Source organism: Lagopus muta, chromosome 22, assembly GCF_023343835.1.
Source record: "Lagopus muta isolate bLagMut1 chromosome 22, bLagMut1 primary, whole genome shotgun sequence".
Lineage (NCBI taxonomy): Eukaryota > Metazoa > Chordata > Aves > Galliformes > Phasianidae > Lagopus > Lagopus muta.
This window is the reverse complement of record NC_064454.1, coordinates 4,202,439-4,223,196: the sequence shown is the minus strand read 5'-3', so window position 1 is coordinate 4,223,196 and position 20,758 is coordinate 4,202,439. Positions and strand designations below refer to the sequence as shown.

Below are 20,758 nucleotides of genomic sequence, written 5' to 3'. Positions count from 1 at the left end.
TTTTCTCATCTGCATCAGAACAGGGCGTTCTTGTGCCAAGGGAGAGGCAGAAGGGAGCTGGTGATTGCCAGGCAAGAGAGAACAACCAGAGGACTTCTTAGGGATGTGCTTTCCTGCCTCTTGGGAGCAGGGCTGAAGTGTCAGTGTGTCCTGCAGTCACCTTTGAGCAGTTGTGAGCCACAATTTCACGATTCCTGTTCACCTTTGGATTTTGAAAACCAGAGGCTGTTTTCCTATAGGAGCTGGTCTGCTGAAAAAGTACAGTTCACACATGTCAGACTTCAGTCCTGTAAAACCTGCACACAGTAGCAATGATTAACAAACTAAAATCGGAGTTAAATTTGGTCTGCTGCTATTAATAATGTCATGATCTAGAACTTGGTGGTCCAACGTACTGCACTCTAAGAAAAACCTGAAGCAGTTTGGCTTCCTTTGATTCCATTTGCCTACTTTTTCCTTTAAAAATCTCCAGCTTTCTTGAAAAATAGGAACTGAAACAAATACATTTTTAGCCATGTTGGCTAAGAAGCTGACACCAGTGCAGCTGTCACTCTGTTGCACTCGATTGGACTCGATGATCATGGAGGTCTTTTCCAACCTTGGTGATTCTGTGATCTGTGATTCTGTCTCTGTGTGTATATGCTTCTCTACATCCTTTTCCTCTTTTCCCTTATTAACATTTTGGCCTTTGGGCCAATTTGAGTTTGACAGAGTCATTGGAGTCTCAAAGATAAGAGTTCCTTTGGTTCTTGTGTAAACAGGCAGTTGGCTAGAGGAGAAAAACTCTGCTTGTGCTTCTCAGGAAGGGAAAACTAACACAGAACTGCTGAATTTCTGAAGTGTCAGTAAATGCTTTTGGGTAAATGGGGGTGTTTCATTCCCCAGGAGGGCATGTTGGGTGGCTGGCTGACAGCTTTGCAGCTGCATTGGTAGACCTGGTGTTTCTAATCCCTGGGTTGGCATTTCTTCTTTCAGAGCTTGAACACGGGTCCACCGGCAACCTCAGAATGTGAGCATCCCAAGATTAAACCCTCCTCGTCTGCCAATGCTATCTACTCCTTAGCTGCCAGGTATGCTGTCTTCTTGCAAACCACGTTCTTCATAGATTACAGAAAGGTGATTGTAGGTCTCTCTGCATGCTGGTGGCAGAGGCAGAGTCTGACACAGCTCTATCCAGCCTTAGTTTCAGTCTGCGAAGATGGACTATTCAAAACACACAACCTAGAGAAAGGAGATGAAATCAGCATCCAGAGGTTTGTGGCTGAGTGGTTGCCTTTGGCTGTGGCAGTAGGAAACAGGCTACGGTTGCCACTAGCTCTCTCATAAATTCCCTTCTGAGTTGGCCTTTTTAAATGCACATTGCAAAGCAGGTGATGTACGATGTGCTGTCAGCTGCTTTTTGCTTAATGACCTTGTGTCAGAGTGACTTTGCAGCTGGGCTGCTGAGAATTACCAAAAGCCAGATTATTTCTCTAGACAGTGTTAATGTAACGTGGCTGCTTGTTCCTTCAGCTCTGGCTTTGAAAGGGCGCGTTGATATTAATTGGGTTTAGTGTAAATGTTGGTTTGGTTTTTTTTCTGGTGTTGATATCTTGTTTATTCTGCCTCCAGACCACTGCCTGTACCAAAACTGCCTCCTGGGGAACAGTCTGAGAGCGATGAAGACACTGAATACATGTCACCCTCCTCTCTGCCGGTGGTGCCTCCGGGTCCTGCTGTACAAAAACCAGAGATCAAAATGCCTTTGGAAATGACTCAGAGTTTGCGGTGAGATTCTTTTTGCACGTGCTGTCCTTCCTCCTCGCTGCTCTGGGGTGTTTGTTTAGCAGGGTGGAGGTTTTGCCTTCTCCGTTAGCTGACTTTCCCTGGTGACATTCACCAGATCGAGAGTAGCACAGCGAACTGGAAATGAAATGTGGCTGCTGCTCTTTTGCAGAATGTGTTTTCTCTCCCCCAGAGTTCTGGAGTGCGACCGGCAGGCGGATGGCTGTATGTATGAAGCAATGTACAACATCCATTCCCAAGCAGTGCCCTCTGCTTTTGAGACCATCAACACTTCTGGTGAGTGGGTGTGCTAAGAAAAACCCCATCAAAACCAAACTGCTGGGATGCAATGAGTTGACCCCAGTACCAGCTGGAAGAGCATTTAGCTCTTTGTGCTAAATGTTACGTGCTTTAGCTGTTAAAATAGCCGTGATGTTGGAAGCATTTGTATCTGTGCACTGCAAATTGTGTGTGGAGATGTTAGTGAGAAGCATAGCTGGAATGTACTGTAAAAACATCCAGCAGTTGTTAAACAGAATTGCTGTTTTGAAGACTTTGTTTTCTGGGCTCAGTTGCTGTAGGCAGCTGCAGCAGTTGACAGCCCACATGTATGGTAAACATTTTTCATCGTGTATTACCTTCTGGAAAGAGCTCCCATTGAATATGGGATCTTGGCAGCAGAGCCTGAGTTCTGTGTCCTGTCAGTGTTTGTGGACACGGGAACAGAGTCTGCCTTGAGAGCCAGAGGCTCTGCTTGGCCCCAGAGCTCAGACTGCCTCTCTTGTTCCAGATGAAGGGGATCTGGCAGCAGCCACTGCCAGCAACGGCCCTGAGGAGTCAGAAAATGAAGAGGATGGCTACGATATCCCCAAGCCACCACTGCCAGTTGCCATTGCTCGTCGCACACTGTCTGATATCTCCAATGCCACACCTGCCTTCAGCCGAATGTCTTTGGAAAATGACCCAGTGACAGGTTAGAGAACAGCTGTATTCTGGATGTTCTTGTGGGTACTGGTGGCTTGGTGTGCTTGAAATGTCTGTCACTGACTCAAGGCTTTGTGTGCAGGCTGTAAAATCAGCGTTACGAAGCAGAATTACACTGGACCTTGATGGTTCAGTTTGGTTTACGACTCGAAATGCTCTTCCTGACTCATTTAAATCACTGAGCTAGCTAATCATGATTAAATCTCAGTTAGCAAAACCTTTTCTCGGCTTGAGGGATATCCTGAAACCACTCAGTCCTACAGGACATGGCATCTATTTCGTACTAGGACATGAAGCAGAACTTCAGAGCATTACTTCTAGCTGTTCAGGCAGCAGATTGGATGGCTGGCCTGGCTTCTGCCTGGCTCCAAGGGGGTGGTTGCCAGCAGATGGCACAAGTGTACTGCTCGATGCTCTCAGTGTCTTTAAGCGAGCAGGCAGTGGCTCAGCAAGGTCAGCTTTTTGTCCCCAAAGAAAAAGCAGGGGACATCTTGTCCTTCTGGCTGTGAGACACGTTCACCAAGGGGAAACCAAAGCCTCGTGTGTCCAAGAGCATTTGTGAATAATGCTTGGCTTCTTCCCTACGACTGCCCTGCAGCGCAAAAGGAAGCTCTGAAACTTCCTGTTGGGTGCTCTGGGCTTCAGCACGTCTGAACTCTGGCCATCTGCCAAGTAAGAGGAACGAGTTTCTTGTTCCTTGAGCCTCCCGTACCCAAGGCTGCTTGTCCCAGTGTGTTTTCTATTCACCTGCTTCACGAGCTCCCTTTTTTGGGGCTTTCTCTTCTTCGGCTCGGAGAAGAGTTCATTAGTTCAGATAAATGTTCAGCTGCTGCCACTCCTCCCTGCTCCCTGCCTTTGTCACTGTGTCTGTAGGATATGGCTGGCAGGGAGAAGAAGTGCAATGGAAGCTCACATGCTGCTCCCAGATGAACAACTGAGCTTAATCATTGACCCTTCCTTGTTTATACAACCCTGAAATGATAGTGCTGCTGTTCTGCTTTGTAGTGGTAGGAGATCTGCGCATGAAAAACGCTGATGTTTGTGCTCTGGGAAGCATCTGCCCTTGTCTGAAAAGTTGGGTATTGGCTGCTGCTGAAGCCTGGTGCTAAGCAAGCCTGACTTCTATGGGATACATTTTGGCAGATGGATGTTCTCATGCTTTGTGCTCTACAATTTAGTTTCTTAATCATTTACCAAAAAAGCTGAGCTGGTTGTCGCCCTTTGAAATGGACCCGTGGTGTCTGAAATTTGAACCAGCTCAAGCTGAAACAGCTATTTCAAAAGACAGTTTGGGGGAGAGGAGAGGGTAGTTCTTTCTCTCCAACGTACAAAAAGCTTTTTATGAGTAAGAAGCTTGTGCTCTGAGGATCAGGGAGATGACCTGCGTTGTGGTTGGTGAGGAAGCCTCAGTGAATTTGTTTCCTCTGTCGTAGTGCTTTTGGTAGAAGTCTTTTAGAAAAGCTCCACAATGGCTGCTTCATCCCTAACCAGCAAACTGCCCACTCCTAAAGAGGGATTGTGTGAGCGTTCTTAGCCTTCCAGGTTTGTGTGCTGTGTGCAAGTTCAGCTCTTAGAGAACTCCATGCTGAGCACCTTGAGGAAGGTAAATACAGCGTTCCTTAAGGTGATGTCAAGTATTCATCATTTGCAAAGTAGGTTTGGTGCAGTCTGTTGTGGATTCCCTGTGCTGTTTTATCACAGCAGCACTCTGTCTCACACCAAGCCTGATGCCTGAGCTCTGCTTACATGGATGCATGCCCCCCCCGGCCAAATTTTTCTTTAGTTTTAGTTTAATAGATGAGCCTGATGTGCCCACCAAATAATGAATCCCTGTGGCTGCCTTTGCGTACAGCGAGGGAAGCTGATCTGATCTGTGACGCTGAGTGGGTCGATGGGCTGAGTGAAGAGAGCAGCACCAGTGCCATGTTTAAGTGCCACTTAGCAGTCTGACGTCATTCTGTGTTCCAAGCAAGAATCACGTGCCCTTTCCCAAACTGACTCCTTTGTTTCCCCTTCCAGGTTTTTCAGATGGCTCCCAAGTTCCAGAAAGGCCTCCAAAGCCGCTGCCACGGAGAATCAATTCTGAGCGCAAAGCAGGGAGCTGCCAGCCAGGAGCAGCCAGCAGCAGCACCGGGGCATCGCTGCAGCTCTCCAGCGAGATTGAGAACCTCATGAGCCAAGGCTACTCATATCAGGACATTCAGAAAGCTCTGGTCATTGCACATAACAATATTGAAATGGCCAAGAATATTCTCCGTGAGTTTGTTTCCATTTCCTCCCCTGCACACGTGGCCACATAGCACATTACCTCCACACCTAGAGCTTCTGTGGACCAGCTGCCTGGGCAGCCGTAGCCCGGCTACTCACCAAAGGGGAAGGGGGTTCCTTTAGAGACTTCGTGTGGAGGTCAGCCCTGCCTCTTAAGAGAATCAGTTATCAGGTTTTTGTGGTTCCAGATTTCAAAGCAGTGAAACGGAATGGAGCGGAATGGTGTTTTATACAGTGTGTGTCTTGGAGTCCTTTACCCCTACCTCTTGTTTGGGAGAACAGATTTATTTCCAGGGTGTCAGTAGAGGAAGGTTTCGTACTGAGGGATCCTGGAGCTGATGCCCTGGAGGCTGGGGGGAGTGTGTTGTGCTGTGAATTCTAAGTGAGTGCTCTGAGAAACAAAGTCTCCGGGTCGGTGTGGTGTGTCCTGTGGTTCATGGTACTTAGGTTTGGACCTGTTCGCTGCTGTGTATCTGGCTCAGGCTTTTTAGAGCAGTTGAGAGGTCACTTTCTGCTGGGAATTAATAGGAGACCTTGGAAGAAATCACCTGATTGCTTCCTGTTTGCCACGGCGTTTCCCTCTTACCTGTAACAGTAGCATTTATTGCTTATGATTTGAGTTGTCCTTTTCTGCTTGGAGATAGCCTGACCAGCATCTGCCAGGCATTTTGGATCTTGGAGTTGGATTTCTGTCGTAAGTGTCCTCGTGCCAGCTGTGCTGGCAGCACCAGATTCCAGGGAGCAAGAAGTGCTGAGAGTTCTGCATGTTTTGGAGAGGTGGGAAGAAGCTGAGCTGAGAGCAGAGAACTGGCTGTGCTGCTCCTTTTGTAGCCTTGAGCCTTTTGTGCTTTCGGTGCTCCAGCTTGATTGCAGCCCTGCTGGGCTCGAGCAGCACCACTGGGTGCTCTTTCTCTAGGAATGTTGCACCTGGGAATGATGTTTTATTTATCTTAACTGCATGGTGGCTGTTGCAGACCAGTGGCCTTCACGCACATTCCATCGTCTCCTTCAGACAGCTTCCTTGGGAGCCAGTTGTCTTTGTGCCAGGCTGTTTTGTGGGATTGGTAGATGCAGCTGATGTATTTGTTGGTATCTTACCTGCTTTGCAGTACAGTAAACGCAGCGGTTCTCTGCATGGCTATCAGAACAACACAGGGGCTCTTCTTTGCACTGCCCTTACTCCAAGGAATTGCCAGAGCTTGTGTTGAAGCAGATCTGGGAAACCTCTGCATTTGTAAAACAATCACACTGGGCTTTACAAGTCAGTACTCGGGCAGTTACTGTGCAAAAACCTGACTTGCATACTCAGCTCCTTAACTCTGTGCATAATATGCCTGCTGTGTGAGAAGCATAGTTCCTCTGGAGGGGATTTAAATGGAGCAGGATCTGCAGGTCACAGATGAACGGTGCTGTGTGCACACCGAGGGGCTGCTCGCCTTGCACAGCATGTCCTGCATTACTTGCATCACTGGGAGGGCAGCAGCAGTCACTGGGCAAAGGGTTACAACGTGAAATATTGCTGGAGTGCTGGTGGCTGTTGGATGCAGTTGAAGCTTTTGAAGGATCTGGTTGCTGCTTGCAGATCTGAGCGAAGCAGCTTGCTGTTTGCAGAGGGGACTTAACTAATGTTAGCATAGGAAACTAAGCATCAAATGTTTGTTCTGTGTGGAGTATTGGTATTTCTCTAAATCTGCAGCTTTGTAAATTGATAATGCGGGGTCCAGGCAGTTTAAAAGCATGAGCAGTCTCTCCTAACTCCCCTCCTTTCTGTATTTCTCTGAAGCTGTAAGGAGATCTCTTAAGTGCAACGCTTAATGCCATCACTGCTGTTGCTATTTTGGAGCCGGGGCTGAAATTGCAAATGCAGCACGCTGCTGAGATTGCTGTCAGCCAGCAGCGAGCTCTGCAGTGCTGCAGGGAGGTCAGGCAGCCAAGAGCAGGGTCTGGCCTGGCAGAGGGGCCATGTCTGTTCGTGCTGTGCTCGGGGAAGCAGGGCTCTTCCCTCTCCCGTGCCCGCAGGTGCAGCAGGCAGCAGAGCCCTGACCCAGCCCTGCTCTCCCTGTGCTCAGTGATGCCCTGCAGTTCTTGTGGCTGCAGCAGATTCTTGGGAAGCGAGCCCAGCACCAGCCCTGCTCAGCAGGTACCTGGGCAGCCCTGCGTGCTCTCGCTGCCCATCTGCACGTTGCAGTTGTGAGCCTGACCATCCAGCCCTGGTGCTTGGGAGTTATTTCCTGGCTTTGCCCTGGAGACCCACATAAAAAGCATGTTGCGAGGGAGCACTGCTCTTTATTTCTCTCCTCTCCAGTGCTGCCACTCACTCCGTGTTGGTGTTGGAGCCACTTCAGTTCTGCCTTGCTGTGTAAACTCAGCCTAAGTGTGCTCAAGTGTGGCGTGAAGCTGCAGCACGCAGGCAGAGCAGCTGCTGCCAGGGCTGCAAGGAGCTGAGTGCAACCTTGCTGGAAAGCCTTAACTCTTGTCTTGCACAGCATGTGCCACTGGAGCAGTGATGCCCCATCCCCTCCTAGCCCTTGGTTCCAGGCTGGCCGTGATGCTGAACAACCCACACCTAGCAGAGCTTTATGCAGGCCTGTCTCTGGGGCTGTGTGCCAGGGGACGTTCCTGCGGATGTTGTTCCAGGTATTAGAGGTTAGAGAGAGCAATCTTTGTGGCATGTATCACTAATTTTTCTGCATGTGTCCTTTCTGTGCACTGTTTGTGTCTCTGACTGAGTTAAGAAACTTAAGCCTTGGCTTTTCTTCCTTAGATGTGTAAGCGTTAGCTGGCACCACTGACGTGCAGCAGAGTCCTGCCTGTGTTCTATGGCTGTGCTCTGTGAAGTCCACCCAGGCACTGTACAGTGTATTTTTCTTACTGTTTTTCTTTCAGAAAGGTGAGCCTGATGCTGTTTTCTCTTTCTTTCCCTTCACCTCCTTGTTCTTTATCCTTGAGATCCTTTATCCTATCACTTTGTGACGCTACTTGAGCAAGAGAAACCCAAATGTCTCGTGCCTTTCTTAAGGGAATGCTGTGTCACTGGGCTGGGTATCCCTCTGTGGAAAGAAAGAGCCCCACGCTGCCTTTGGGATCACTTTAAAAGGTGTGAAAAGGAGGGCAGTTGTCACTTCCAACACTGTGTTGTGTAGCATTTCAGCTGTGGAGGTTTCCTGCTCTACCTGTTACTAACAGTGACTTGGTGCTGAGCTCAGCGTGAAGGTGGTAGAATTGTAGCAACAAGATTGGTTTTGCTTGTAACAAAATACGAGTTCTGCTCACAATAACAAATACTGTTTCCCCCCCACCTGCCAAGGCAGGACACAAAGCAAGCAGAAAACCCTTTGTGCAGTGAGGGCTGGGGCACAGAGCGTGTGGGAGCAGCAGGAAGGCAGCACGCGTCGTCCGCCTGCCCTGCAGACTTGGTGAGTTGGATGCCACCACAGCTGAACGGGGCTCTGCAGGGAGACAGATCCTGGCAGGAGTGTGTCTGCTGCACTGCCCTGCCCTGCAAGTCCCTGCACCACATGCAGGTTTAGGCTCGCAGCCTCCCAGCAGCCCTGCTTTGTGCAGAAGGCCTTTGCTGCTCGCCCTTTGCTGAGCCCTGCCCTGGGAGAGCAGCCTGCTGCTCCCTGCGTTGCTGCAGCTCATCCTGAGGCAGGGTCGTTTGCTGTACCTGGCTTTTTGTTTTCCAGTTGAGCAATTACAAATGCAACTCCCTGGGCACTTCTTTCAAGGTGCCACATTGGAAATCAGAGGGGAAATAAGGAAGCTTATCCTTGAAGTTCCTCCTAGAAAGCTTGTTTTCTTTCTTTGAAACTCCCGGTGGGGGAGGAACGGTTGTTGTTTCTCTTGAATGGCAAATACCCATTTGTATGATATCAGTGTTAAAAAATGTTGAGATTTTCACACAAAAAAAAATATTTTAAAAAGAAGTATAATAGTGTCATTAATATAAAATATAATAGCAGTATTTAATCCTTTCAGATCTGTAAAGAATAAGGAAAAACAGAAGGTAAATATTCTTACAGAGAGTAGCTGAGCTTTAAGGTTCACTTGGTTTAAAGTCCTCATTTTGTTTGCAAATGCATTGTTAATGTTTAGAGGTTATACTAATGTTATTTATTAATTGTTCCCATTCTCGTATGCTGCCCACTAAGAGCTTCTTTGGGATTTCGTTCACCTGTGTCAGTAAAAAAGAAAAAAAAAAAGAAAAGGAAACGAAACAAAGTTTTATTTTTAAATAAAATTTCCTTTGTTGTAGCAGATGGGCTGCGTTGTGTTGGTTCTGTGAGGGGGGAACATGCAGCTGGAGTCTGCCTGATCAGAGGCCCCAAGCCTGGGCTGGGGAGTTAATGCTGATACTGATCCCAGTTAACAGGTTACAGAATCCATAAGGAGCTGTGAGTCTGAGAGGCCCTGCAACAGGTTTGTTCCTATTAAAGGAGTACAAAAGGGCTCTGCAGTGCTGGTTGGGGTCTGGGAGATGCTGAAGCATCAGCCCCACTCTGTGGAGCCCGTCTGCCTCTCACAGGTTCCACTGCTCTGTCACAGCAGGCATTGATCTCTTCTTACAGTTAGCACATCTTGTTTTTATGTCTGCCTCACAGCTGGGAAATGCAGAAGATTGGATGGAGGGATGAGAAGAACTGAAGGTGATGTGTATGCATGCACAGTACAGCACATCTGGGGCTCTCCTGAGGCCGAATGAATGCACTTGGTGAGGCTGTGCCCAATGAACCCTGCTGGGCCTGTGAGCCACTGGTGGGCAGAGATGCTCCTCAAACACTGCCTGCCCTGATTTGTGTGTGGTGGGCGTAGATGGAAGCATGAAGGACTGGGGGGTCCAACAGGGTTGGGAAGAGTTGCCTGGTCTCTGCTACACTGTGATGCACTGATGGGCAAAGGGCCTGTTGCCATGTGGCCAAATGAAGGTGACCAGTTAATTGGGGGTCAGGTGAAGACACAGGGCTCAGATGAGCTCACGTGGGGTCAAGTCACAGGAAATAAGTGGGCAGAAAGGGGCAAAAGAGGGTAATTGGGGTTGAAGGAGGACACAGAGGTCAGGTGAGGTCACAGAGGTCAAGCAAGGTCAAATCATGGAAAATAAGTGGTCCTAAAGGTCAAACGAGGTTAACTGGGGTCAAATGAGGTCACAGAGGTCAGGTGAGGTCAACTCAAGGAAAATGGGAGGTCCAATGAGGTCAAATCACAGAAAATAAGTGGGCCTAAAGGTCAAACGAGGTTAATTGGGGTCAAATTAGGTCACAGAGGTCAGGTGAGGTCAGATGAGGTGAAATCACAGAAAATAAGTGATCCTAAAGGTCAAATGAGGCCACAGAGGTCAAATGAGGACACAGAGGTCAAGCGAGGTCAACTCAAGGAAAGTAAGTGGTCCTAAAGGTCAAATGAGGTTAATTGGGGTCAAATGAGGTCACAGAGGTCAGATGAGGTCACAGAGGGCAAATGAGGACACAGAGGGTCAACTGGACATGAAATAAGTGGCTTGAATTGTCCACGTGGGTTAATTCTGGTCTAACAGACACTGGGGTTTGGTTCCCACTGTGTAACTCAGGCCCAAGGAGATGCTCACAGTTCCAGTGGGCTGCTGTGAAGCCAATCAGGTTACAATTTGCTGGTCTCTAATAAAACTGTTACTTATTAATTAGTAATAGTGATTAGTATCTACAGGGGCCAGAAATAATGGGATCTCAGCCATTCCCAGCACTGGGAACCCCACGGAACAAAGCAGAGCATCACCACCCCCAGGAACAAAGCCAGCAACCAAGCTTTGAACTCGGTACTTTATTTTCACATATATAAAAAAAACCTCGCAAATATCAGACAAAAAACTTCTGGAAATGTACACACCATCCAACAAAAATATATATAAACCAAAGCTTCTGTTTGGACAACACTTTGCAGCTCACGATTACAGCTCCGGAGGTGGGGGGGGGGGAAATCTGTCCCTCCTCCTGGTGACCTGAGGTCCTGCTGCAGTGCAGGGGGGGCAGAGGGGAGCTGGGTTGGGCAGGGCAATGAGGGGCAGAGGAAGGGCTGGGGGGGGCTTTGCTTGTCCTGATCCCTCCTGTGGGACCAGGAGGGGAGAAAGTAATGAAGGACTTTTCCCTGGGGCTGATGATAGGCAAAGAGTGAAAAAGAAGGGCAGGAGAGGAAGAAGGAAGGGGGGAAAAGGGAGGAAGGGAAAGGAAAGGAGAGAAAAAGAGAAAAGAAATAGGGGGGAAAAAAAGGGAAGGGGAGAGGGGGAGAGGGGGAGAGGGGGAGAAGGGGAGAAGGGGAGAAGGGGAGAAGGGGAGAAGGGGAGAAGGGGAGAAGGGGAGAGGGGGAGAGGGGGAGAGGGGGAGAGGGGGAGAGGGGGAGAGGGGGAGAGGGGGAGGAAATAGAAGAAAGAGGGGGGAGAGGGGGGAGAAGAGAGGGAGAAAAAAAGAAAAAGGAAAGATGATGAAATGAAGAAAAAAAAAAAAGGACAGAAAAATCCAACCCTGAGCCGTCGCTGCCTGGCGCTGACCTCGCATTCCTTCGGTTCACACCCAGACTCAGCCCAGTGCCGCCAGCAGCTGCATCCTGCAGCAATCCCACCTCCCTCCCCTGCTCTGCGAAGCCCAAATCCTGGGCAGCTCAGAGCTCAGGCACCTGTCTGAGAGCAAAGCCCTGCCCTGCATTAAGGGCTCGCACAGCCTTCCCCCATCCCCTACCAGAGCCCTTCCCCTCCCAGCTGCACACCCCCGTGCCTCTATGCTGCCTGGGGCATCCTGCTGGCAAAGCAACCTCCCCTCAGCTTTTCTGAGCCAAGTTCTGGGGTAAAACTCATCCAAACCTCCTCACACACGTACAGAACAGGTTTCCATTAAAAACAAAACCAAAACAAAACAAAAACGTCGAGAAAAAGAAACAAGAAAAGCCTCCAACCCTTCCATCAGGTAGGTAGCCGAGTGGGGTGTGAGTATTGCTGTTGGCTTCTCTGTAGCAGTAAGCGAAGGCTGCTGCTGAGCCGACAACCCGCCAGCCCGCTGTGAGCTGTCAGGGGGGGTCGCTGCCTCTGGCTGTGCCCCCCAGGTGTGGGGCAGGGTGGGATAAGGCCGTCCAAGAGCAGGAAAGGATTGAAGGAAGAAAGCACTTCGGAGATCGCCCTCTTTTAGTTTCTCAGATCGATGTATTTCTCGCTCTTCAGGCCAGCAGAAGGAGAAAAGCAGGGGGAGAGGAAAGCAGTTAGTTAACAAAACAGAACAGGCGGGGGGTAAGAATGGGAGTGTGCACCATGCCAGGGCACGGGGCAGGGAGCAGTGAGCTGTGCTGGCAGCAGGAGGGGGGGCTGGGGCCATTCTAATCTAAGGCAGCCCGCTCAGTGCTGCATCCCATGGGATGAGCACACAGAGCCTGGCCCTGGTGATGGTGACTGCCTGGCACAGGCACTCAGAACAGCTCCTGCAGCCCCCTGGGGGGCTCTCAGCCCTAGGATTGCCATCTCAGCCTGCACTGGGCTGAGTTCTGCCAGGGCTGATGGTGCAGCTGCTTCCCCCCAATGCTCCTGGGGCAACCCCAGGAGAAGCCAGCACGGAACACAGCCAAGCAGCTGTTCCCCGAGGTGCCAAGCTTGGCGCAGAGCAGAGCTGCCCTGCATATCCTCGCAGCAGCACATCCATCCCTTCCCCTCCCTCCCAGCCCCTCCTCGTGCGCTGCTGATGGATGATGGAGGCCCATGCAGGGTGGGGAGAGCTGCGAGAGGAGGAAAGCGTTACCTGGAGCACCTCTGGCTGCTGCCCAGCTGCAGCACAACCCTGGCCCCAGCGCACGATGCTCGGTCCTACCTGGTCAGCAGCCGACCTCTTCTCGCCGTTGGCACCCTGCAGGAGCCCCGCCTCTTCGGAAAGTTTATCTGACTTAACTTCAACTACATTCTTGTCTTTACGTGCCTCTGGCTTTGTGCTAGGGGAGGGAGGTGACAATTTTGAGACATCTTTGCCATAGCCAAGGGCACGTGGCCGGGGGGAAGAGAGGCCAACCGAGCCCCCGGGCTCCGCCTCGGGGGACGCCGTGGGGCAGGGGACAGCTGGGGACAAAGCTCCAGCTGGGGGAAAGCCCTGGGCTGTACGGCCCTTCCCTGGGGATGTTTGGCTGCTCTAAAGCTCTGCTCCTTCCTCACCGCTGGAAGCTGGAAGCGGCCCAGACTGCCGTGCTGGGCAGGGTGAGGTGGGATGGGATGGGAAGCGGCGGTGATGGCAAAGCGGCTCTGCCCCGAGGGCGGCGGTGCTTACATGTCCTGTTTGCCGCTGCGGCCACATGAGATCTTGCCTTTCTTGTGAAGGAAGTAAATGATGGAGCCCAGCACGGCCACCACGAGGATGCAGACGATGATGGCCACGATGATGATGCCTTTGCTCTCCGAGGTCTTTTGATCTAGATGAGAGAGGAGAGGAGGTGAACGTGCATCAAACCTCCTGTGCTCCTAGGAGTAAGAAAAGGAGCTCCTGCCCCAGCACAGCATCACAGGGCTCCCTGCTGTCTGTAGGATGCAGATGTCAGTGCAGAAATCATAGAATCACGGAGGTTGGAAAAGACCTCTAACATCACCAAATCCAGCCCCAACCCGTCTCCAAGTGCTGCATCTCCACAGTTCTTGATGAACTCTGGGGATGGTGACTCCAACACCTCCCTGGGCAGCCTGAGTCAGCACCTGACTGCTCTTTCTGAGAAGAAATCTTTCCTAATACCCAACATATCCAACCCAAATATGTTTTTATAGAGCAGTACCCACACAGCCACACGTTGCATTCTGCTTCCAGCTCCCAGTCATGCTGCAGGACAATGGCTCAGTGTTTCCTGCAAGCCATCCCTTTGTTCCCCTGTCCTGCAGAAAGCTTGCTGCCCTTGCTGGGCAGTAGGATGAGACCAAGCAGCAGCTTTTCCACCCCTGCAGGTGGAGTCAGAGCCTCATCCACTATCTGAACAGGGAGAAGAGCAGCAGATGCAGGAGGCTCCCTCCCCAGGCAAGAAAGCAGCATGACTCTTAGTGGCACAGAGCAGACAGAGGAGAAATGGGGGCAGACGGGGCTCACCCAGCAGCTGGATGTGCTTCTCGCTGACCCCCAGCGCGTTGGACACCCGGCACATGGCTCCTGCCCGCAGCAGGTCGTGGCTCACGCGCACCGTCAGGTTGCTGGCGATGTGCTGGTTCTCCATGTACTCATGGGTCTGTAGGGATACGGGAAAGCACAGAGCTCAGCACCCAAATACAGCCCTTATCCTGAAAGCCACCCCCCGGCCCCCGCCCAGCCCTCACCGTCCCGTTGATGCTCCACTGCACGGAGGGCCGGGGGAAGGCGATGGCCTTGCAGGTCAGGTTGATCACTTCGTCCTGCCGCACGTACAGCGGGGAGCTGATGGCCACGATGCGCGGCTTCCCTGTGGGGAGAGACAGTGAGCACCTGCTTCTCCACGTGGGACAGGGTTGATAGAAGCAGCAAGGAGCTCAACCCCCGTGCCCATCCTTACCCTGCACAGCCACGGCCACCTGCTTGCTCTGCTCCAGCCCCGGCACGCTGCGTGCCTGCACTCTGCAGCTGAAGTTGCTGGAGGTCTCGAAGGTGAGGTTGCTCAGGAGGAGCTGGTTGCCTTCTGCCACCTTCCTGCCCTGTTGGAGGGGGAAACCCAAGGCTGGGGCTCAGCACCTCCCACGTTCCATGGCAGGAATGGGCACCATGGGGCACCCCAGGATAGCAGTACCCGAGCATCGCTCACCCTTGCATCCCTCCATTGGTAGTCCAGGGCAACAGGGCTGTGGGCACTGCAGCTCAGCCTCACGCTGTCCCCTTCATGAAGGGGTGAGGACGGCTCCATCTTCACCTGGACCCCTTCGATGTCTAGGAGAAGGATGGGGAGCAGGGCAGCATGAGCAGAGGGAGGGGGTACCACCCACAGGATGCGCAGTGTCCTGTCCCCCAGCCTTACAGTTCACCATCAGCTCCACATCCCCTTCACGCTGTGTCATATCATCCAAGTCCAGCGTCTGGCACCTATACAGACCGCTGCTGCTCTTGTTGACATCGTGCAGCATCAGCACCCCACTGTTGGTGTCCGCCAGCGAAGTCACATCCTGCCAGTTGTCCTCCAGCTGCAGGCACGGGGACAGCACAGCCCTCAGCCCCTCCATCCTGGGACAGGAGACGCCGAGGGAGAGGGGCCAGAACCCCCCCTCACCTCTCTTTTGTAGAAGGTGAAGACAGGCGCCGGATTGCCATCAGCATCACAGACCAACTTCACATCATCCCCTTCCTTCACCATCCCCGATCCGGTCACCACGCGCAGCTCCACATGCTCTGTGGGGTCTGTGGAAGGAGGAAGAAGGGCAGAGTGGATGTGGGTCTCACCCCCAACTCCCAACAGCACCGGGAACAGCTTCCAGCCCCAGCTCACAGAACACGGTGATGTTCACCCGCGGAGAGTCCTTTGTGCGCATCTGTCCCCGCAGCCAGTAGTGCACAGTGCAGTGGAAGAGGGAGTTGCGATCCTCTCGTGTCACCTTGCTGAAGAGCGTGCTGACCACTGTGTACAGCCCATTCGACTGGCGGACCAACGTGGTCAGGATCTTTGTCTCTGCAGGAGATGCAGCCGCTATTCCCAGCCCGCAAGCAGGGAGGGGTATCATCCCGTCCCTCTCCAACCCCGTCCCCACCCCAACTCACTGTCCTCCTCCTGCAGCAGCGGCTCCCCGTTCTTGTACCAGGTGATGTTGGGGGACGGGAAGCTGTTCTCGCTCGTGCACTGAGCAATCTGCAGCAGCAGGGAGCACCGTGGGCATGGCACAGCCCAGGGGGTGGCCCCTATGGGGATGGGGAACTGGGGACCTCTCCTCACCTTTGACATGTCATTGCTCTGCGCAGGGATGCCGGCAGAGTTGGGTGCGATCTCGGGGGGCGCGGGGATCTCTGCAAGAAGCCACTCCACGCGTTAGGATGATGCATAGGAACAGGACAGGATCCCCATCCCCACACCACTCACTGTAGGTGCTGAGCTCGGTGTGGTTCTCCCCCACGCCCTGGCCGTCTGCCCCAACCCGACAGATGAAGGTCCTGGCGTTGTCTTGCCTCGTCACCTTGCTGATGGACAGGGCCTTGTCCTCCCCCACCGACAGCCTCTCGCTGTACTCTGTCTCATCTATCCGTGCCCCACTGGCAGTGATGACACACAGCCTCACCCGATTGGAGTGACCGTGGTTGACCTGGGGACGAACGTGATGTAGAGCCCTGGACACAGCCCCACGTCGGCCACCCAACCCCACAGCACTCACATAGAACCACTCGACGGAGGTGAAGGAGACATTTCCAGGGATGGAGAAGCTGCATTCCAGCCTGGCTGTGCTCCCGATCTCCACTTCCAGCACTGCTGGCATGTAGACCTCCAGCCTGCCAGCTGCACCTGGGGGAGGGACAGCACCCTCACACCACATCCCCAGCACAGAGAGGCTTACCCCAGGACTGCAGATCTCCACCCACAGAGCCAGCAGCCCCAGCACCCTCCCTCCAACACACCCAAGGTGAGCTCCTTCTTATATCCCTGCAGCACTAATGGAGCACCCGGCCATGCTCCAAGGTAATGGCTATCGATCCAGGGCCTGAAACAGAGCTGCCCTGCACTGGGGCTGAGGGCTGAGCAGCTCCAGGCAGACACAGCACAGAGCAGAGCTGTGACACAGCATGGCTGGCACACCAATAAAGCAATGAGGTGTGCATGCCCCATGCAGTTCCCCCAGGCTGGGATGGCAATGAGGAGCCCAGGAATTCATCCAGCAGTGCAGCACCCCCTGCCCAGCCCACGTATGAGAACGGGAGATAAGAGGGCTGCAGGAAGGCAGCTGTGTCAACAGCCACCTGATAGCACTGCTTGGTGACAGCCTCACACGGGCAGCAGCTTCAAAGGGTAACACCGTGCCCATAGAACGCTCTCTGTGTGAAGTGGGCACGTGGTGGCACGGCCCCAAAATGCAGCCAGGAGCCCTTTCTGCCACAGCCAAGGCACTGGCTCACACCACCAGCACAGCCAGGACACTGCAGCAGCCCATTCCTGCCCTCAGCCCTTCCATAGGGGCAGCACAGCTGGCACAAAGCAGAGGGACAAGCAAAACAGCGTGCAGGAAAGGAGGAGTTGGAAAAACAGTTGAAAGCCCCAGAGATAAAGCGTGCATTGGGGTCAGGAAACCGGGCTGAATGCATAACCGGAGGCACCTGGCCCTGACCTGGCACAGCTGGGCACCCACAGACCTGGGCATGCCAGGCTCTGCTCCCCAGCCCCAGGCAGAGGCAGTGCTGTGGCAGGAAAGCTGCAGCTCTCAGAGCTCACCAGCTCAGCATGACAGCCCCCGTCCTGGCCGCCAAGCAGCCGAAACCATGAACTCAGAGCTGGGGAATGGCTGGCATCCGGGGCTGGCAGCAGGCACCCCTCCTGCTCATTCGCTGCCCTTGAAGAGACGAACAGGGAGACTGCAGCCCCCTCCCCACCTCTCCCTGCTCCCCACCTCCTCCACGACAGGCTGGATACCCGGGGCGAAGGGCTCAGCCAGGCACCGGGCTGCAGGGAGCACCTGGTGATGACATCGCAGGCACCGCTAGATGGGGACACAAGGACACCCCCTCAACCCAGCAGCGGGCACCGGGGCAGGGCTGGAAAACTATCAGCCACTCACAGGCTGCAGAGCTGAGCTCCAGCCCATAACAGTGAGCTCTGAGTGCCTGGCACAGCTCCAACGGGAGACCTCGAGATGCGGAGGGGCCGCCTGCAGCAAGCGAGCCGGGAAGGGAGGAGAGCCCCCGTGCCTTTCCATCTGGCTGGCGGACAGCCGGCCGGCAGCCAGCGCTCCGCAAGAACAAAGATTTGCTTTTAGAGCAGAGGAAGGGGGTGGGGAGAAGCACGGCCCCTCCAGCAGCTTTCTGCAGAGCCGAGGTGTGCCGGCAGTGCACGGAGCAGAAGGGCACGGTGGGGGGCTGCAGAGGGGCTCTGCTTCCTTCTCAGGGCGGGGAGAAGCTGCTGCCAGCTCCGTGCTGTGCTGTGGAAGGTAACGGAGGCAATGCCCTGCTGCCGTCCCAGCAAACTCCCCCAGCTGTGTGCAACAGGAATGGCCAACCTCACACCTTCTCCAACCCCAACCCCTCTCCAGCAGTGTGATGCCAACAGCCCCGCTGCATAAACCCCTACTTGGGGGTACACAGCAACCCCCCAGCCTGTCTGGGAAAGGCTTTGGCCGCGGCCCCTCGTGCTTCTGGGAAGCATCAAGCCCTTCGCCGAGGCTCTGCTCGCCAACACCGCTGTGCTGCCAACCAATGGGTGCTCTGCTCGGCACGTGTGCCGTGAGGAAGGGGATCCCAGCACGGGTCGGGGGTGGGAGCTCAGCTCTCAGCTCTCCCGCAGCAGCACCCAGGCCTCGGTCAGGGCAGGGTTACCCAGTGCTGTGCTGCAGGCTGGCAGAGGGCAAAGCGTGAGGACCCCCGGTATGGGGAGGGCACGGTGCAGAGCAGGAAGCACAGCCCATAAACCAAGGGAAAACGGACTGGAAAGAAGATAAAAAAAGAAAGTGTAAAAAGCCAAGAGAAACACAGCGCTCGGGGAAAAACTCCTTAGAAGGAAAGGGGTGGATGCTTCCTAACAGCTCGACCGATGCACCCTGCTGCACACTGGACACACGTGCAGGCACGCTGCCCTCACCTCTGCCCCACGGAGAACAGCCACAGGAGTGGGGCTGCCACCAGCCACCTGCCCAAGGCCACCGGGGATGCAGAGAGCATCCCTCGTCCTGTGCTGCTGTAGGGGGCTGCAAAGCGGCAACAGGGACAGCACGGGGCACTCCCAGCTCTGCACACACAGATCCACTCCTGAAGCGGAGCCTGGGGACGTGCAGGGCGGGGACAAGGGGGGGGGGGGGGGCGGGGGCTGCTCCCACCCCGCTCCCCCGCACCACGGTTTTAGCATTCCTGGACTCTGGCCAGGCGGTGCCCGAAGGGCGTCAGCTCCCCCGGCCGTCTGCATTCAGCCCGGGAGCGGGGAACGGCCCACGGGGCTCTTCGGCTCCATTTGAGGAGGGGTTGCAGCACAGCACCCAGCCTCACGCAGCCCAACTGCAGGAGCAGCGTCTGGTCACATCCCAAGCACGAGGAGGGGAATCGGTGGGGAAGGGGCGCCCTATTCATGGGGGGACACCTATGCCTCACACCCCAAAAGCAGAGCAACATTTCCCAGCACTGAAGTGACTGCAACCTGCGATCTCCCATCTCACAGGGGACCGCACCCCGTAGCACGCCCCAAAAGCAGTCGGCATCCAAAAGCAGACGCGTTCCAGGCTGCACCCCAAAACAGACGCTCCTCCGTGCCCTGCTGCACAAGCAGCTGCATCCCAAAAGCGGCTGCACGCCGCGTCCCAGCCCAAAAGCACCCCAAGAGCAGCCACACCCCGCGCTCTCCCATCCCGCAGACACCCTACAAACCAACCGCATCCCAACAGCAAAACACCCTTCTCCCCACTCCAGTCGGGCTGCATCCCCCAAAAAACAGATGCTCTCTGCTCCCCCCCTCTCCCCCAGGTGCTCCCGGTGCCACACCCCGCAAACAGCCCCGCACCGCCTCAGGTGCTCCCAGACCCCCCCCCAACCCACCCACCGACCCCTGCCCCACTCACCGCAGCACAGCAGGAGGCACAGGAGGGGGCAGCAGCTCCAGCCGCCCCCCCAGCCCCAACCGCAGCGCGGGGCCGCCCGCCGCCCCCCAGCCATGCCCGCTGCCGCCGCCGCCGCCCGCCAGCGACTGAACGGGACCCGCGGGCTGACGTCAGGAGGAGGAGGAGGAGGAGGAGGAGGAGAAGGCGGGGAGGAGGAAGGCGCGGTGCTGCTGCCCCCCGCCCGCAGCCCCTGATCCCCCCCCAGCGGTCGCGCGGCGCCGAGCTGCTCTCCCCTCTTCTCCCCTCCCACCGTCACCACCCCGGTTCGGTTCGGTTCCGGCGCCGGGTCCCTCTGCGGCTCATTCCTGCCGCCCCGCACGCCCTGCCCAGGCTTGCTCAGGTTGTCGGGAGCAGACAGGCAGGCGCTGGAGGTGGGAACCCCTCGGGGGTTGGGGGTTGGGGTGCCGTTCTTCGGGAATAGCAGATAGGGGCACAATTCCCCGTCGAGCGGAGCAACCCCCAAAGCGGCGGCTCACCTTGAAGCCACGGAGGGGGGCTCGGGAACAGTGGGACGACAGAACGCCTTTTGTCATTGCTTGGGCTGTGGGGCGGAGGGGACACCCCATGAAGACCCCCTTCTTTGTGGCTTTGCCCCTAAACCCTGCTCTCCCTGCAGGGATGCTCGCTCTATAACAGATGCCCGTCCCTATAGCAAAGCCCCACGGAGGGCCCCCACGGCGCACTGCTGCCCCCCAACCCCCGCGCAGCTGCTGAATGGGGCGGCTGTGGAAGAGCCGCGGTTTGCACGGCCGGGGCAGAGGGCTGGCTGGGGGCCGGCCCGGGGGCGGTGGGGCGGACAAGGCTGCTATTATCCAGGGGAAATCACCCGTCCCCAACACAACCCCACTGAGACCCATTCCCAGTGCAAGCCCAGGGAGCAGAGCAACTTCCCCCCCTCCACCCTCCCCAGCTCCTGTCCCCCGCACTGCTGCATGCCTCGCTGTCCTCATTCTCCACCAGAATCTGTGCTGGGGGACAAAGCACCAGAGCTCCCTGCTCCCTTGAAGCCCTCCTCTGCCTCCCACCCTC

The 20,758-nt window shown here is 54.7% G+C and overlaps 2 protein-coding genes across 3 annotated transcripts in view; one reads left to right on the top strand and one right to left on the bottom strand.

Moving 5' to 3' along the window:
* Positions 1-9,275, top strand: part of CBL (Cbl proto-oncogene) — a 34,255-nt gene extending 24,980 nt beyond the window's left edge. Inside the window, exons 12-16 of the mRNA XM_048968428.1 lie at positions 976-1,070; positions 1,612-1,767; positions 1,958-2,061; positions 2,555-2,737; positions 4,768-9,275. Coding sequence (XP_048824385.1) covers positions 976-1,070; positions 1,612-1,767; positions 1,958-2,061; positions 2,555-2,737; positions 4,768-5,048 — 819 coding nt within the window. The 3' untranslated portion in view covers positions 5,049-9,275. The remainder of the gene's footprint in view (positions 1-975; positions 1,071-1,611; positions 1,768-1,957; positions 2,062-2,554; positions 2,738-4,767) is intronic.
* A 1,639-nt stretch (positions 9,276-10,914) lies between these two features.
* MCAM (melanoma cell adhesion molecule) lies at positions 10,915-19,827 on the bottom strand. 2 transcript variants are annotated; one of them, XM_048968434.1, is made up of 15 exons: positions 19,691-19,826; positions 16,316-16,443; positions 16,027-16,246; positions 15,883-15,953; positions 15,711-15,798; positions 15,442-15,621; positions 15,226-15,353; positions 14,977-15,139; positions 14,767-14,888; positions 14,521-14,659; positions 14,309-14,430; positions 14,085-14,220; positions 13,284-13,425; positions 12,837-12,954; positions 10,915-12,193 (listed from the first exon to the last, which is right to left on the bottom strand). In XM_048968434.1, exons 1-15 carry the CDS (start codon positions 19,782-19,784, stop codon positions 12,164-12,166), a joined length of 1,881 nt encoding a protein of 626 aa, XP_048824391.1. In that variant the 5' UTR covers positions 19,785-19,826; the 3' UTR covers positions 10,915-12,163. The 2 variants fall into 2 exon arrangements, with proteins under 2 accessions (XP_048824391.1, XP_048824393.1); XM_048968436.1 differs by lacking the exon at positions 12,837-12,954 and having other exon boundaries at positions 19,691-19,827.
* Positions 19,828-20,758: the final 931 nt, after the last annotated feature.

Coding starts and splice junctions, on each gene's coding strand:
- MCAM (XM_048968434.1), bottom strand. CDS start 19,784: ATGGCTGGGGGGCGGCGGGCGGCCCCGCGCTGCGGTTGGGGCTGGGGG. Junction 16,247..16,315: donor CCTCCGTCGAGTGGTTCTAT/GTGAGTGCTGTG, acceptor GTTCGTCCCCAG/GTCAACCACGGTCACTCCAA. Junction 15,354..15,441: donor GGTGAACATCACCGTGTTCT/GTGAGCTGGGGC, acceptor CTCCTTCCACAG/ACCCCACAGAGCATGTGGAG.